The 15,293-nt window shown below is 39.0% G+C and overlaps 1 protein-coding gene across 1 annotated transcript in view; it reads right to left on the reverse strand.

Moving 5' to 3' along the window:
• Positions 1-4,330: 4,330 nt before the first annotated feature.
• Positions 4,331-15,293, reverse strand: part of abcd3a (ATP-binding cassette, sub-family D (ALD), member 3a) — an 83,638-nt gene continuing 72,675 nt past the window's right edge. The window contains exons 21-23 of the mRNA XM_041208507.1: positions 12,700-12,804; positions 10,691-10,747; positions 4,331-4,816 (exon numbers count right to left, since the gene is read on the reverse strand). Of these exons, the coding sequence (XP_041064441.1) occupies positions 4,739-4,816; positions 10,691-10,747; positions 12,700-12,804 (240 nt within the window). The 3' untranslated portion in view covers positions 4,331-4,738. The remainder of the gene's footprint in view (positions 4,817-10,690; positions 10,748-12,699; positions 12,805-15,293) is intronic.

The following is a 15,293-nucleotide window of genomic DNA, read 5'->3' on the forward strand; positions in this document are numbered from 1 at the left end:
ACCACTCTACCTTCCTTAACACAAAAATACATACATATATAAATTAACTTCAACATTAAACGTTTTTCATCACACATGCTTTACTTTATGTTTTATGATAAATCCTATGAAAAAGTTTAAATTTCTAATAATTTACTGCTTTTTCACACATGTAAAATAACTTAGCTTGCTAATTGATAATTGGCCTGGTCTCATGAGAATGTTCATCAGTATGCCTTTCAGAAGATAAGGAAATGCATATGGGCACTGAGAGATACAGTATTTAGTTTACATAAGGAGAGATTCACTATTGTGACTCTGGATCATGCTATCCCACCATGAGGCATTGGGCAGCAATATTTTTGATGGGCTTAGTTTATGGGAGGGATCAGTGATTCTTATGCCATTTAGACCTGAAACATATAACAAATTTAATCCAAGAAGTTAAAGCTTTTGTGGAAATGGGATAGGGTTAGGAAAAAGAGAGCTAATTGGCAAAGCAGGAAAAAAAGCAACATATGTGGTATCTCCTTTTCAATGTACAGGCAAATGATATCATATGGGTTTTACTAATCATCCTGTTTATCATACACTAGCACTGGTGTCACTTGTTAGGTGCGGTAATTGTAGGATAATGTAAATGATGTATTGAATACAGCCAGAGACTTGGGGAGACATGTAAAGGGTTAATGTTAACTATGTAAAATGACAGTCTACATCAGTGATGTAAGATCACATAAAAACATAGCATGCTGAGAGATAGTTCTATGAGAAGCCTGGTGCCAAACCTTGTCTTGTACATAGTGAGAAGAATGTTTAATAAAAGTTAAAGTTCACCAACAGCCTTGCCTCCAGCAGCCTCTATTGATCTTAATCAAGGACAACTGAAGCTAAGGCCCACAATGATGATAACAGAGTAATGACATTTCATTTTCTTGCCAAAAGAAGAATAAAGGTTTTCCTTTCATATGATGTAAAACCCAGCAATCACAGAGATTGGAAATGTGGTGATGAGAGTGACCGATACAAACTGCAGCAACACCCATGAAGAGCAGTAATGCTAAACAAGCACAAATTGGTGCAAGAATCAGACAATAGAAATAGCAAATTTCAGAAATAAAATACTCAAATATTAAAGTAAAATTAGGAGTAACATGATCAATTTTTTTTATTCCAATTGATATAATTAGTATCAAAAAAGTATTATTAATAAATGGGAAAAATTTGCTTCACAAGAGTGGAATAGAGTGGGCTTCACCATGAGATTGAGACTTTAGCATAATTTTAAAAGGGAATTTGATAAATGTGTGAAAAGGATATAGGGAAGAGGAATAAGATAGATATCTCAAATTGAAGAGTCGGTGCTGCCACAGAGATTGTGGGACCAATACCACTCCTTTGTTATAATTTCTTGGATTTTATTAAAAGCAAAGGGTTTAAACAGTGCTTAAACAGTGTAAACAGAGTAGCATAAACAGCTTATGCTCCTTGAAAATTCACTTCATTAGAGTTGTTACATAAATGCAAGTCATTGTTGGAGTCTCAGAGGAATAATAATGCATAACAGACATCTATTCCCTCCTTATGCCCCTGTAAGTTTTCAGTTAAATAACATTTCTATAGTTTCCCTGTAAATGGCTGAAATCATAAAATATCTACAATAAATTAAAATCTAAAGACGACATACAATTTGCAACAACTTTTCCCCCCATTATAAACTCTATGACCAGAATTTTACGCCGATCAGGCGGGCGGGTGTGTGCCCGACCCGATCTGGCGTGAAACCACGTGAGATGACATCAGGCGAGTGCGCACAAGTGTCGGAAGTTAAAAGGCCAATTAAAGTTACTAATGGTGCAATTGTCTTTAATTATATGTTGCCCGTCCAACCTTACAGTTGAAGGATGGGCCGATCGGCCAGGCGGTCTTTATATTTTTCATGAAACCTCATCCAAGGGCGGGAATAAGATAAAAATAAAACTCAGTGGACAGCATTTTCATCATGTATATTTCCGGGTGCCTGATTGGGATGCTTGGCCATTTTGTTTCCTGTTTTTCAAAAGTTCATTTTTCAGGTCTTCAGCTCCCTTACGGTGCTCTCTCTGCCTTCAGGGCGCTTTCTGACAGCACTCTCCCCCCACCCCACCCCCCGCCCCCGAGTGTTGATGTCAGCGCTGGCCCACCTCCCACCCCCAGCCCAGCAGTGCTGAGCTTTTCCGACGCGCGTTTCACACTGGCTAGTTGTTAACTGGCCAGCTAGCGTGAAATCGCGGTGGGGGTCGTCCAATCGCGGGAGGCAGTCCATTCCCCGGCCGCCGACCTAAGAATTCTGCTCTACGTCTACCTTTATGATGAAAACTGCCTATGCAAACTTCATATGCTGTAATGACGCCCTCCTAATACAGGTGTCCTGCTTTTGAAACTCCCAGCAACTCAGCCTATGCAGCAGAGAAACTCCTGTATCATTTCCAACTCTGCGCAACTTTCGGCGAAGTATTACTCGAAAATAAGGACAGAATACATGACTCTAGAACTGAATTTCATCTGTGCACCCTGCTCCAATTAACCCGTTCGCCTGGAAATTGCAATAAAGTCATCACTTTCGCCGTCGGATTGATCAATATTTTTAAAAGTTCTTCCTGGGAATTCAACGCTTTTCTGTATTTTGCCTTGCCTGTGGGATATCCGCTTTAATTACTGATTGTTACAGTACCATGGAATAGATCAGCCTAGTAACGGACAAAAACATTAGCCTTTTCTTTTCAGAAATGAAGAGTTGCAATGATTTGATTTAAAAATAAGTTATAAGGTTTAAAAGATATAGTTTACAGATTATAATAGCAGATGGGAGAGCAGTGTTTCCATATTTGAAACCATACGTTGTGTCTGCTCTTGCTATGTTGTTGTATATGACTGTCTTCAGTTGTCACCTGTTCGGATACATCTAATTACAGTATTTAATCATATTGATTCCAAACTTTCGTTGTCTATATATATATATATATGCTGCAAGCACACTTCCTTAATTTGCACACCAGCATCTGTAGAAAATGTCTGCATTTGTTTAAAGCAGAAAAGGCGATAGAAACATACTGTGTATCACAATGCAAACATAACGTTACTCGTTTTACTTTGAGCACGTATATTAATTTAATGGCACATTAGAAGGGAGTTTGTAATTTTGTTTACACATTTCGCGCTATTTAATATTTTATAATTGCATCTGAGGAGTGTAGTTTTCTGTTGATGAAGCATTTCCGAAAGCTGCAATGTTAATTTTCAATGCACAACGTTTTTATTTTATTAAAGTACACACAACACATAAAGGATACCAAATAAATATAATTGTAGGATTACAGTAAAACGAACACAACTTACCTTCTTGTGGAAATGACACCACTAACTGCAAATAAACCGTTACCAAGTGAAGCATTCGTTTAAACAAGTCCATTATGAAGCTGCAGAAGACTAATCAGAACTTTCCACTTGTGTAGATTTATTTTTTTCTGTACTTATTTTTTTCAAAGCAGAAAATTGTAGCGCGGTGTTTATTAGAAAACAGCAACAGTTCCGTGAACTTGCGGTCATGCACCAAATCATCAGTATGAGCCAATTAATTGATTTTATCAACACGCCAGCTTCCTAACAAAAGTGTTGAAAGTTGCTTTTCTTTACAAACTTAGTCAGTTATAAATGGGGAACTACAATTACCAAAATGGTAATCTTAAAATGTAACAGATGAATTTCTCATTATATGATATAAGGTCATTCCTGCGGCTCATGGAGTACTGCATCATAATTAGAGGTTGCAATAAGCTCCAATGATCAAAGGCAACAGAACGTCGGTTCATGGTGTCATGAATTGACGGGAGTTCGACTTTGTTCTGAGAACCCTTCATGTTTCTTCACCTTTCGCTGTTAGAGTCCACTTTTGCGTCGAATAAATTCAGTTGAGCTACATTGATTCTTAAGCCAATTCCCATTTAGTCTCGCTATAAATGGGAATACTCTGAAGTCAACTGGAAGGAATTTCTTGGGAAAAAATGCATATATGACTGCTGGGAAGAACTGAGGGTTATATCTTTGTATTTTTTGGTAAGTTTGACTGCTGCGATGTTTCAGCTTTGCGTCTGATTTAAGATGATGAAGAACAAAACAGATTTCTTTCAGATCGAGTGTTTTTTTTTAAATAAAGAGATCTCATGACTTGTGTTCAGCTGTTTCACAGATGCTATTCCAAATGAGTGAACTTTCATAATTAGTGATCAAAACAAGATGTAATACACCAAATATAATGCGTTGTTGACCACCAATGCAATCCATTAATCATAATGCAGGAACACATAAAACGTGAAATGTTTTAACATTTATTTTTTTCTGTAAAACATTAGGAAATGACTTGCAGATATCAAATTAATGCATATTAAGAACATGCCATTAGGTAGTGCATTCCTAGGTTACTTCATCTGTACTGTACATAAAACATTTTAATTTATCTTAATTAAGGTATTAATTAGTTCAAACAAACATTTCCTAGATGGATTTTACTAGATGTATTAGCCTCCATATTAATATTTCCAAATATACAGCTCTCAACAACACTACAAATTAATCGGTGTAATTATTTAGTTTTTACAGTACCTTTTAAAAGTGACATTAATTACAAGTTGAAGTATTCAGTTAGTGTACAAGAGAATGCATATTGAACAGATTTATTCTGCAATTCAGTCTGCTTCTTCCATAATGAAATTGACAGAGCTTAAGAGCCAAATTCCACTGTATCTGCAGTAATTGGCTTAAATTCATAATTGCCTCTGCCATCCATGTGCAGGTAATACTGGGAACAGAAAGAAATATGTAATAAATCACCTGAAAGTGTCAAATATACGAACTTCACAGTTTAAAATGAATTAGTTTTAAGTACTGATATTAGCAATAATGAATTGAGAGAGTAGTGCTGATGACCTGCAATACTTTGTAATCACAACTATCCGCTGTATTACATTATATTATTACATTATACAGCCTTTCATAAGGAACCCACCCTAGAATCTTTATTTATTCAATTTTCAAATTAACAGCTTTGTTCAATCTGTAAAGGTAGACACCAACTCATACTTGGATTAAGAGAAGTGAGAATTTGAGTTGCATAAATTTTTCCATAACAGTCTAAAGTTGTATTAAAATAACTTAGAAATTTCAAAGTATGGCTTTGCTACCAAATTGCTTATAACTTGAACAATAGGTGGAATTTTATGGCCCTGTCACGGCGGGGATGGGACCGGAAAATATGGCGAGCCATTCCAAAGTCCATTGACTTTGGCGGGGCTGCAAATATCCGCCAGCAGGAGAGGCCATAAAATGCCGCCCAATGTTTCAACTTTTATGAAACTAGAAGGTCCAATGTGCTTTTATTTAAGTCTGCAGTTTGCAATGCAGAAAGCAAAGGGGGGCTTGTAACAATACAATCTTCGTGTCAGGTATTTAAATGAGACCATTATTTTAATATTGAATAGTTATGATTGGGGGAATTTTGAAAAAGCAAAAAAAGTGGAATTTTATAAAAATACAATATGTGCTGTGTTTTTTTATTCCAGTTTATCATAATACTATTCTGATCCTGTTATATTCGTGGATTTTCATTGTTTAAAAAAATCAAATGATTCACTACATTATGCTCAAAGTTATCTTCTCCCCTCAGTTTTCTTCCTGTTCTTTGATGCGTTCTCTCAAAACGTCATGACAGAGAAAGACAAAAGTATATCCTGCCTGCTCTTGCACCATTGTGTAACTGCCCAGCAGCATAAATTGGTTCTTCTCTCTTATTTAGGGAAAACGGTCTCATTTTTGTCCTGTGTCTCCCTGGACGGCTCTAGCTTAGATCAGAAACTCCTCCCGATTCTATTACCATTCTATTGCTTTCAAATGCAATTCTAAAAGGCTAAAAACAGTCAAAATAGTCCGGAAAATTGCCAGGGCTATTTTCCCACCTTGAATGCATGATAAAACTCTATATTGTTGTTGATACAGAGAGAATTTCAAAAAAACTAGGACAATGATAAAATACCACATATTAACTTTGGACAATTCCTGGATAAACAAGCAGAATATCCCAACTTCAGTATAAAGTCTACACAATGGCCCTTCAAAGTTAGAAAAGTTGGATACACTGACTTGATCATAACTTTTTAAAATTTCTTTCATGGGATACGGGCTTTGCTGGCTAGGCCAGCATTTATTGCCCATCCCTTATTGCCCTTGAATGTAGTGGTGAGCTGTCTTTTTAAACTGCTGCAGTCCATTTAGTGTAAGTACATCCACAGTGCTATTAGAGAGGGAGCTCCAGGATTTTGACCCAGTGACAGTGAAGGAATGGCGATAGAGTTCCAAGTCAGGATGGTGCGGGGCTTGGATAAGAACATGCAGGTGGTGGTGTTCCCATGCATCTGCTGCCCTTATCCTTATAGGTGATAGAAGTCATGGGCTTGGAAAGTTCTGTCAAACTTGGTGAATTGCTGCAGTGCATCTTGTAGATGGTACACACTGCTGCCACTCGTCAGTGGTGAATGTTTGTGGATGGGGTGCCGATCAAGTAGGCTGCTCTTTCCTGGATGGTGTCAAGCTGCTTGAGTGTTGTTGGAGCTGCACTCATCCAGGCAAGTGGAGAGTATTCCATCATACTCCTAGTTGTGCCTTGTAGATGGTGGACAAGCTTTGGGGAGTCAGGAGGTGAGTTACTCTCCACATAGTTCCCAGCCTCTGACATCCTCTTGTAGCCACAGTAGTTATATGGCTGGTTCAGTTCAGTTTCTGGTCAATGGTAACCCCCAGGATGTTGATAGTCAAGGATTTAGCGACAGTAATGCTATTGAATGTTAAAGGGAGATGGTTGGATTCTCTCTTGTTGGAGAGGAACACTGCCTGGGACTTGTGCAGTGCGAATGTTACTTGTGGGGTGGGAATGTTACTTGTGGATCATCATAATAATAAACTTAAAATTTGACAAAAACTGAAAATACTGGAAATACTTAGGTCAGGCAACATATGTGGACAGGGAAACAGAATTAATATTTCAGGCTGATGACCTTTCACAGGAACCAGGAAAAATTGGAAATGTAATCAGTTTAAGTAAGTAAAAGGGGAGAAGGTGTGAAAAAGAACAAAAGGGAAGATCTGTGTTAGGGTGAAATGAGGGATTAAATGACAAAAGAGTTGTTGTTGCAAGGCCAAAAGGAATGGTAATAGGACAAGAAAATAAACAAAAGATACATCCAGAGGTGGCAGAATAAAGAACAGCTGCAATCCCAAAGCAAAAACAAGAGAAAAACAAGAGTAAAGGCAAAACCTGTAAAATAAAAAGGAACAAAATGGGGGCAGTGGATATGGTCTGAAATTGCTGAACTCTTTGTTGAGTCCAGAAGGCTGTAAAATGCCTAATTAAAGACGAGGTGCTGTTTGTCAAGTTTCTGTTGACTTTCACTGGAACACTGCAGGAGGCTGAGGACAGATAGGTCAGGAAGATGGAATATTAAAATAACAGGTGACCAGAAGCTCTGGATCACGTTTGTGGACAGAATGGCAAAGTGATCACCAAATCTGAGTTTGGTTTCTCCGATGGAAAGGAAACCTCACTCTGGGTGGCAAAAACAGTTAACTAAATTGAAAGAAGTACAGTAAGTCCTCACTTAACATTGCAGTTACATTCCTGAAAAGTGCAACTTTAAATGAAACAACATTAAGTAAATCAGGTTTTCCCATTATAGCCAATGTAACAGCTGTAGTTAGATTATCAGAAAAAAAAATCAAAATATTATACCCTGTTAAGTTGAAATAATTTACATTGCTAAATTCCTAAATGAAATAACTTTTAAAATAGTTGTTAGGTACTTGAGTATTGCTGAAAAAAAAAGACATGCTATCAAAGCTTTTTGTATTGCAGGACAGCTCGCAAGAAACTACCCACAGTGAAGGGGAACAACAATTTATACTGCATGAGAAGTGTTAATTAGTTGCAAGTGAGCTCTGGTGGAGATGGTATCATTGAGAATGCAGCATGGGATAGTTAACTGCCCAGCTTTGTTCAAATTCAAACCAGGCAGGTCAACTCCAATTGGTCCAGGCATTGCCCAGGGGAATGAACCAGGTCCTTGAGTTTATGTTTAGTTGAAAAAGGTGCAATGTGTGGGCATGTTCCTTCTGTCTGCAAAGAACAGGGCCTGGAGTGTGAATATATGTGGCTTCCAGCCTGCTTAGGTAAACCACACTGCGAGCCCAAATGATAATCTTAAATTGGTTTTCAGTGTAATTCTTAGCACAATCAGGATTGTTTAGCAGGTGTTGCCCAATCGTGGAATCACATCTAATGTTGGACACTATGTTTTGAGTTTTGCAAGCATGGACTGGTTGGGTACAGTTAGTATTTTGTCTGTTGCAAACAGCCAAAAGGATATGCTGTTTGGTACAATCCATCAGTCGTGGGGATGTATGGCCTATATACCTGGCATCACACTGCCAATGAAATTCATGCACCACATTACTCATTTGTGAGATAGGCAGAATTTTTTTTGGCTTGATAGCAGCATCCTCTTAGTGGAGAATATCACTCGTGTTGCTACTGCATAGTAACAGTGTGCAATCTGTTGCTCAAAGTTTTGAACCAATGGGTTCTCTTCTGCTATCTACCACAAGCCTACCTTCACTGTTCAATATACAGGTTGGGGATCCCACAGTTCCACGTGCTATAAGATTGGCCTTATCGACAACCTCCTAAGTAGGGCCCGAGCCATTTGCACACCACGCAAGCTTAATGCTGAAATTGGGGGGCGAAAGCAAAGCCATCCTGCGGGATAATGGCTGCCCTGATCAGATCATCGTTCGCTATGTATAACGTAAACTCATGAATGGGCTAAGGCCGCCACTTCCGGTCCTGAAAAGTGCCCAGTCTACCTCAGATTACCCTGGAAGGGTAAGGTGTCTCAAAAATTTGTTACCAAGCCAATTAGCCCTGATAACATGCTGCCCACACCATAAAACATTTGGCATGGGCAGCTGGCCGGGAACAGGCAGCCCAATCTTCAAAGGGTGGGAAGGAAAACGGGGCTCGAGCTTTGGAGGCTGCCCTTTGTGGACCCAGGGGTGAGGGACACCCCACTTAAGATGGACCCCTCCTTCCCAACTCCCCACAATCTTAAACCCAACACCCCTCATCCCCCCCTCCCTGACCTACCAAAACCCTCCCTGCCCAAGACCCCACGCTTACAAGCTTTGGGGATCCATGGGCCTTCTTCCTCTTCTTATTACTGCTGGGATTGGCCGGCAGCTCCAGAGAGCAGGACTTCCTCCCGATTGAGAGATGGAAGTCCCACTTAGCCCTTATTAAGCCCACCCACCTATGCTTACGGCGTTGCGAGCCATCCATCCACCCATACTATTCAGCCTCAGGAAGGCTGGTGAGAGGGAGGGTCAGCAGCAACCAGGAGGGTCAAGGAGCAGGAGCAGCTGCTCCAAAATGGTGTCAATCAGGTCACAAGACCCTACTCAAACCCGGCAAAAAACAATGTTAAAATGAAACTCCCAATGTTAAACACGAATACCAGCCCTATTGACTGACTGACATTAAACCATAACGACTTAAAACAAGGCAACTTAGAACTGGGAATTACTGTATACGTAAATTGATGTTCCATCTTGAATGAGTGTTTGAGGACTTGAACTGTAAAGAGAGGGGAAGTGAAAGAGGAGATGTTGCACCTCCTGCGCCTGCGTGCAAAGGTGCCCTGGGAAGGGGAGGGGATGTTGAGGTGTGGACCAGGATATCTCAGAGGAATGGTCCTTTTGGAATGTTGAAAGGGGAGATGATGCTTTTGATTTTGTCCATATGCTGGAGGTGGCAAAAATGACAGAAGATGATCCATTGAATATTGAGCCAGGTGGGGTGGAAGGTGAGAACAAGTGGAACCCTATCGTAGAGGGGGTAAAGGTGAGAGTTGGGACAAAGTGGAGAATCCTGTCAACCAAGTAGGGAGGGGGCAGCAGCTGAGGGAAAAGGAAATGCTAACTGTTTCTCTTTCCGTAGATGCTGCCTGACCTGCTGAGTATTTCCAGCATCTTCTATTATTATTTTGGATTTCCAGCAACTGCAATAGCTTGCTTTTGTGTTCAACTTTGATAAACCTGACAGCTCTCCTTTTCTGAGCATGTACAAAGGCAGTTTGATATAGGCCTAGATGTGGAAATCTAAGCTCACAGGTCAAAGCAGAAAAAGAAAGTGCCACCCAGTTAGGTTTTAATACTTGTTTTGCCATTGTGCTACTCTTTACTTTCTGTTTGACTGTGTAAGGTTAATATGCATTCTGGCAATATTCAGCTTGAAAGTACATGTGTATGGAGAAACAATTTGATTCATGATCATTTAAATTGTCGATCTTTGTGCCTACACATCTGTCTTTATAAATTTAATCTGATCTAACTCAGTCCTACACTATGGTTACATTCAGAGATGAATTGGGTTAAACATCGCTCATCCTGTCTATAGGGCTCTCTACCATATGGTGTCTCTCAAAATGCAATTGTTTGAAATAATACTGTTACATGCTTAATGGGCTCAAGTGAAGATCCTTTCTTTGTGGAAGTTTTTAGCCATTTATTTTCTGGATTTTATTTTATTGCATTTCTAAACTTAAACCCTGTCATCCAGCTTTACAGTACTAACCTCATGGTGAGTCCAGAGAGATTTTCTATGTGACACAGTGAACAAAGTGATGCCAACCTAGAACAAAAATGATACAGATTACAGTCAATATAAGGGACACAATATTAAAGAGTGCCCCTCTGAGAGGGGGCTGTGCACAAGTTGTAATAATGGGATAATTTATAACATGTATAAAAAATGTCTTAACAAATATGACAGCATTTTCTTCAGGCATGTAAAAAAAATCACTGCTAGGGGTTTATGCACAAAGGCTTATTATAAGAATGCAGAATAATGAAGATCAAGCATACTGGGCTGAAGCAGTACCGCACAGCTTCAGATCTTCAGTGCCCACAAAGTGCATGATCTCAGCTGTGCCAATCACAGAGGCTGCTAAGTGGAAAGTCAAGCTCTTGTTCATAGGGAGGAGAGCAATGGGAAAAAGAGACTGTGTCTACATTGGGCCACTTTCAGCCACCTCTTTGAATCAGTCTGTAACTGATACTAAGAGCCCCAAGAGAAAGACATTTACCTACCCCTCTTGAGTAACAGCACGGGAGGCCAAATTAGAAGTAAAAATATACATTGTTGTTTAAATAACTAAAAAGATGAAAGTATAGAAGATGACTGTGGCCTAGGGAACATACTCCCCCAGCAAGGAGTCAATGCTGTTGAGAATGGAAAACATTCATAAAAAATGAAAAAACAATTTTAAAAAGAATCTCTTCCTTTAAAAATCTGCAGCTATGAATTTATAATTTAAAACTATTTTTGCAATATTGTAAATAGTTGATATTTTTGATTCGTTATTAGTTCAGCTTCCACAAAAATGACAGGTGTGAAATTGGTCCTTGGTGATAGTATGGAATGGACAATGGTGAATTAGCTGTCCATTTTAGACCAAGTCAAATTTTCCTCCATTTACTTAAACAGAAATCAGACATGGCATAAAACAAGCTGCCAATTTGCTTCTGGTCACTTTATGGTTTTGCCAAAGACCAAATTCATCCTCAAATCTGTTCTTCAGCTTGAAAGCTAAAGGAAAGAGAATCTGTTATGATTACTCAGGTGCCTCATGCATTTTAGTGTCTCTGATGGCTTGACCAAAAGGTTTTGCATTCCCACCATTATTTTTCGTGCGTAGCTTGCAGTTCCCACCGTTCTCCAAATTTGTTTTCTGTATAAATGAACTTACCAACTTGCATATCATATATTGTTGTTTTTGAGACCCATTAGTATGTGTATAATAGAAAAATCACTGAAGTTCACCTCCAGAAAGAGGTTGCAATGCAAATTCACACCAGGGTAGATTTTACAAATTTGCCTGCCCTGACCAGAAATTCAGATGCAAGAATTGCACATGTGGCATACAAAATTGATTAGCAGGAAAGGGCCAGCTGATCCATCCAGCCTGCCCCACAGCATGATGAAAGGAGCATCATGACCAGACACTTTCTATCTAACCCCCTCCACTGCGGCCACATAACCTCCTGGGATAAGCAAAATAGAGAGAATAAACTCAGGGCTAATAAGGGAAAAAATAATCTGAAAAATTCCTGTCTGATATCCAAGTGATCAAGAACGCCCCAGGAAGAAATTCAGGTGTGGAGGAAAATCCTGTTAGTCTTGATGAGTTTTTAAAATTCTTTCATGGGATGTGAGCATTGCTGGCCAGGCCAACATTTATTGCCCATCCCTAACTGCCCTTGAGAAGGGCAACATATGCCTCCCAAATTAACATAAAATCTTGTGGGGCTTGTTGATATCTGTACCTGAAATCCTCCAAAGTATTCCTGGCACGTGAAATTCTGCTCATTCACAAAATCTAACCTATAACATTTACCTGGATTTTGCTCCAATTTTTCATTACATTCTATAAGCAATATATCAATTTCTACAGACTGACAGCCAGCATAGAATTCTTTAAGGTATAAAAAATGAATTTAGTAAGACTCTGCTGTTAGTTAGTATTTACTCTATGTCTAGGAATAGCATTTTATTTCATATTTCCCTCCAGTAATATAGCTTACCTTTCTGCAGTGGCTATAGATATAGCCTTCAACATCTACACTAACCGCACTAGTACATTCATCTAAAATAGCAAACTGTGGTTTGTGGTAGAATAATCGAGCCATCTGCATTAAAGAAAAATGAAACAACACAACATCAGCAATGGCACATAGAAGTCAATTTTTTTTTATGTGGATATTCCTTTTGATCAAACCAGCTGTTAGCCTGTTCTGGCTATGTTAAGCTACAATGGTACATATTTTTTGAAAATTCGACAGCATTATAATTGAAGCCATAAATGTAAATCAACTACCTATAAAACACTTGAACAAAATATACGTTGAATAGTGAAACTGTACTAAGATTCCAAAAAGAGACACTAAAATAGGTAGCATAGACTATAGATCATTCTGGAAAAGAAACTTTTACAATGAATGAAATTCTGAATGGCACCATGGGCTAATGAGCTAAGGAACTCTACCACAAGCTGATAGATCATGTTCTGTGTCTGCAATCCATCATGCAGCTCATAATCTCATCTGGGTCAACAGAGAAAGGAAAGCATAGGGAAAGCACTTCTACCAGAAGGAAGAGAGGGGCAAGTGTTGTAAGCAGACCATTCTCTAGCATTCTGTACAAAGCAGCAAATGCATAGAGACATTTTATGTGTCTGAATTTTGAGACCAGGATGCAGCAAGGAAGGTGCCATTGGCAGCAAAATTATTTTTAAAGGTAGGAGTTGGGGAAGAAAATATTTAAGGAAGGAAAGGGTAAATTAAGTAACAAGATTTCCCATTTTTTTAAGATGTCTTTAGGTATATTACCGACCAACTGAGAGCATAGATGAATGACATATTTCTAAGCATATTTATCAATGCTGCTATGGGCTGGAATATGCTTTCCGGAGGAGGGGAAAGGAAAATGGTCAAAATTGAGGAGAAAAAGAAACAAACGCACACACCAATCTTGGTATGTTATTAGTCGGAATTATCTAAAAGGAAACAAAAATCTTCTTCACTAGTGAGTTTATTCCAGGAAAATCTGTGGGATTCATGAGCTACCCATTTCAGAAGTCTTGTTAATTGAGATTAAGAGGCACAAATAATTTCCACATAAGAAAACAGACAGTAGGGGAAGAAAATATGTTATATCAGGTAAAATATTTTCAGACATAGAGAATGAACTGGAGAGGAAGCAAGTGATAGAGCTTAATCTGTCAATACACAAAATATATTTTCAGAAATATCAAAAGATTTGCTAAAATTCATCTGACACCACTACAGTAACAAATTACATTACAACACAATGCAGGAGCTGCTCTCCCTCTCCCAATATTCTGGCCTTTTGGGGCTTACTTTCCTTCCCTCAAAGGCTAGCCTCCTTCCTTACTCCTCTCCAACCAATATGCTGACTGGACATACGAAATAGGAACAGAAGTAGGCCATTTAGTCCCTCGAGTCTGCTCTGCCATTCAGTAAGATCAAGGCTGATCTGTTTGTGTTTTGAATTCCACATTCCCATCCACCTCTGGTAACCTTTGATTTCCTTGCCTAACAAGAATCTACCTACCTCCACTTTAAAATTATTCAATGACCCCGTTTCCACCACCTGCTGAGGCAGAGTGTTCCAAAGTCGCACAACCCACAGAGAAAAAAATTCTCATCTCTGCTCTAAAAGGGCGACCCCTAATTTTAAAACAATGCCCCCTAGCTCTGGACCCACACACAAGAGGAAACATCCTTTCCATGTCTACCTTGTTGAGACCATTCAGGATCTTATATACTTCAATTAAGTCATCCCTCACTCTTCTAAACTCCAGTGGAAACAAGCCCAGTCTGACCAAACTTTCTTCATAAGACAATCCACTCATTCTAGGTATCAATCTAGTAAACCTCCTCTGAATTGCCTGCAACACCTCTATATCCTTCCTTAAATAAGGAGACCAAAACTGCACACAATATTCGAGACGTGGTCTCACCACGCCCTGTATAACAGAAGCGTAACATCCTTACTTTAATGTTCAATTCCTCTCATAATAAAGGAAAACATTCCATTAGTCTTCTTAATTACTCGCTGTACCTGCATATTAACCTTTGTGACTCATGCACTAGAACACCTAGATCCCTCTGCACCTTGGAATTCTGCAGTCATTCTTCGTTTAAGTAATACTCTGCTTTTTTATTCTTCCTGCCAAAGTGAACAACTTTACATCTTCCCACATTATACTCCATCTGCCAGATTTTTGCCCACTCACAATCTATTGATATTTGTCTGCAACCTCATCATGTCCTCTTTACAACATACTTTCCTACCTATCTTTGTGTCATCTGCAAATTTAGCTACTGTGCTTTCGCTCCCCTCATCTAAGTCATTGATATAAATTGTAAAAATATGAGGCCTCAGAACAGATCCCTGTGGCACTCCACTCATTACATCCTGCCAATCAGGAAAAGACCCAATTATGCATACTCTATGTTTTCTGCCAGCCAGCTAATCTTCTACCCATGCTAATATATTAGCCCCTACACCATGAGCTTTTATTTTCCACAATAACCTTTGATATGGCACCTTATCAAATGCTTTCTTGAAATCCAAGTACAGTAAGTACACAGGC

The sequence above is a fragment of the Carcharodon carcharias genome, chromosome 16 (assembly GCF_017639515.1).
Source record: "Carcharodon carcharias isolate sCarCar2 chromosome 16, sCarCar2.pri, whole genome shotgun sequence".
NCBI classification, from domain to species: Eukaryota; Metazoa; Chordata; class Chondrichthyes; order Lamniformes; family Lamnidae; genus Carcharodon; species Carcharodon carcharias.